Source organism: Cherax quadricarinatus, chromosome 2 (assembly GCF_038502225.1).
Source record: "Cherax quadricarinatus isolate ZL_2023a chromosome 2, ASM3850222v1, whole genome shotgun sequence".
NCBI classification, from domain to species: Eukaryota; Metazoa; Arthropoda; class Malacostraca; order Decapoda; family Parastacidae; genus Cherax; species Cherax quadricarinatus.
The window spans coordinates 51,544,863-51,547,362 of record NC_091293.1 but is presented as its reverse complement, the minus strand read 5'-3'; the positions used below and the strand labels follow the sequence as shown (position 1 = coordinate 51,547,362).

General features: G+C 46.5%; 1 protein-coding gene across 1 annotated transcript in view; it reads right to left on the bottom strand.

The window, feature by feature from the left end:
- The window catches only part of LOC128695495 (uncharacterized), a 458,740-nt gene that overhangs the window by 113,726 nt on the left and 342,514 nt on the right, over positions 1–2,500 (bottom strand). Inside the window, exon 14 of the mRNA XM_053786204.2 lies at positions 2,337–2,500. This exon is cut by the window's right edge and continues 20 nt beyond it. Within this exon, the coding sequence (XP_053642179.2) occupies positions 2,337–2,500 (164 nt within the window). The remainder of the gene's footprint in view (positions 1–2,336) is intronic.

Genomic DNA, 2,500 nt, shown 5'->3' with positions numbered 1-2,500 from the left:
TTCCCCTTATGCCTGGTGGGAGGCTGTTGAACAGTCTTAGTCCCCGGACACTTACTGTCTTTTCTCTTAGTGTACTCATTGCACCGTCAGCCCATTCTTTTGTTTTCGTAGGGAGTGATTTCTGTATTCAGATTTAGGACCATTTCCTCTAGGATTTTCCAGGTGTAGATTATAATCTCTCGCCTGCGCTCCGGTGAGTACAGGTCAAGTGAGTCCAACTGTATATCGAACACCAGGAATAACAATGTAATGAGAGGAGAGGCAAGGAAACCAGATTCATCCCATGTAGCCGCAACTCTGCAACTACACACACACACACACACACACACATACACACACACACACACACACACAGGAGCTATGAATCGACCCCTGTAACCACAACTAGGTGAGTACACACACAAACAGGCAAAAACTAAGTGCACTAGATAATGTAAAAAGTACAGAAGGCAAACAGGAAAATAAAGAGACAGAAACGGATATGCACAGATAAGAAAAGGCATACATAGCATCGAAAGTCAAGTCTGACCCGAAGCTGTTGTATAGCCACATCAGGAGGAAAACAGTCAAGGACCAGGTAATCAGGCTGAGGAAGGAATGTGGGGAGCTCACAAGAAACGACCAAGAGGTATGTGAGGAGCTCAACATGAGATTTAAAGAAATATTCACAGTGGAGACAGGAAGGAGTCTAGGAATTCAGAATAGGGAGGTACACCAACTAGTGCTGGATGAAATACAACCGAGAAGGAGGTGAAGAAGCTATGTGAAATTGATACCTCAAAGGCGGTGGGACCAGACAACATCTCTCTGTGGGTCCTTAGAGAGGGAGCAGAGATGCTGTGTGTGCCATTAACAAAAATCTTCAACACATCCATTGAAACTGGGCAACTACCCGAGGTATGGAAGATGGCATATGTAGCCCCAATTTTTAAGAAAGGAGACAAACATGAGGCATTAAACTACAGACCTGTGTCACTGACGTGTATAGTATGCAAAGTCATGGAGAAGATCATCAGGAGGAGATTGATGGAGCACCTAGACACAGGTTTATAAACGACATCCAGCACGGATTCAGGAAAGGAAAATCCTGGAGTTTTATGACAAGGTAACAGAGAGAGAGAGAGGGGTGGATAGACTGCATTTTCTTGGACTGCAAGAAGGCCTTCGACACAGTTCCTCACAAGAGGTTAAAGCAAAAGCTAGATCAAGCACGCATAACAGGAAAGGCACTGCAATGGACCAGAGAATATCTGACAGGGAGGCAAGAACGAGTTGTGGTACGTGACGAGGTGTCAGAGTGGGGGCCTGTGACGAGCGGGGTTCCACATGAGTCAGTCCTAGGACCAGTGCTGCTTTTGGTATATGTGAATGACAAAACTGAAGAGATAGACCCAGAAGCGTCTCTGTTTGCAGATGATGTGAAGTTAATGAGAAGAATTATATCGATCGAGGATCAGGTAGGACTACAAAGAGACCTGGACAGGCTACAAGCCTGGTCCAGCAACTGGCTCCTTGAATTTAACCCAGCCAAATGCATAGTCTTGAAGATCGGGGGAGGTCAAAGAAGACCGCAGACAGAGCATAGTCTAAGTGGCCAAAGACTGCAAACCTCACTCAAGGAAAAAGATCTTGGGGTGAGCATAGCATTGAGCACATCTCCTAAGGCGCACATCAGTCAGATAACTGCTGCAGCATACGGGCGTCTGGCAGACCTGAGAATAGCGTTCCGATACCTCAATGAGGAGTCATTCAAGACTACACCATATACGTCAGGCCCATGTTGGAGTATGCAGCACCAGTTTGGAATCCACACCTGGTCAAGCACGTCAAGAAATTACAGAAAGTGAAAATATTTGCAACAAGACTAGTCCCAGAGCTAAGGGGACTGTACTACGAAGAAAGGTTAAGGAAAATCGGCCTGATGACACTGGAGGACAGGAGGGTCAGAGGAAACATGATAACGACATATAAAATACTTCGAGGAACTGACAAGGTAGACAAAGACAGGATGTTCTAGAGATGGGACACAGAAACAAGGAGTCACAATTGGAAGTTGAAGACTCCTGTGAGTCAAAGGGATGTTAGGAAGTATTTCTTCAGTCACAGAGTTGTCAGGAATTGGAAAAGCCCAGAATGTGACGTAGTGGAGGCAGGAACCATAAATAGTTTTTAGACGAGGTTTGATAAAGCTCATGGAGCAGGGAGAGAGAGGACCTAGTAGCAATCAGTGAAGAGGCGGGGCCAGGAGCTATAACTCGACCGTTGCAACCACAAATAGGTAAGTACACACACACACGCACGTAAACACGCGCAAAAACAATCATAGCATCACTCACTTATTTTATTTTCCGCAACTTTGAGAGCAAAGTCCTGGATGACGTAGGGAGAGGAGCTACCCTTCAGGTTGACAGCTGTCACTAGAAGCAGGTAGTCCCGCCCGGGGGCCAGCCCACCCACCACGAAGGTAGGTGTGGCAGACGACACGTTGGCCACCAGCTCC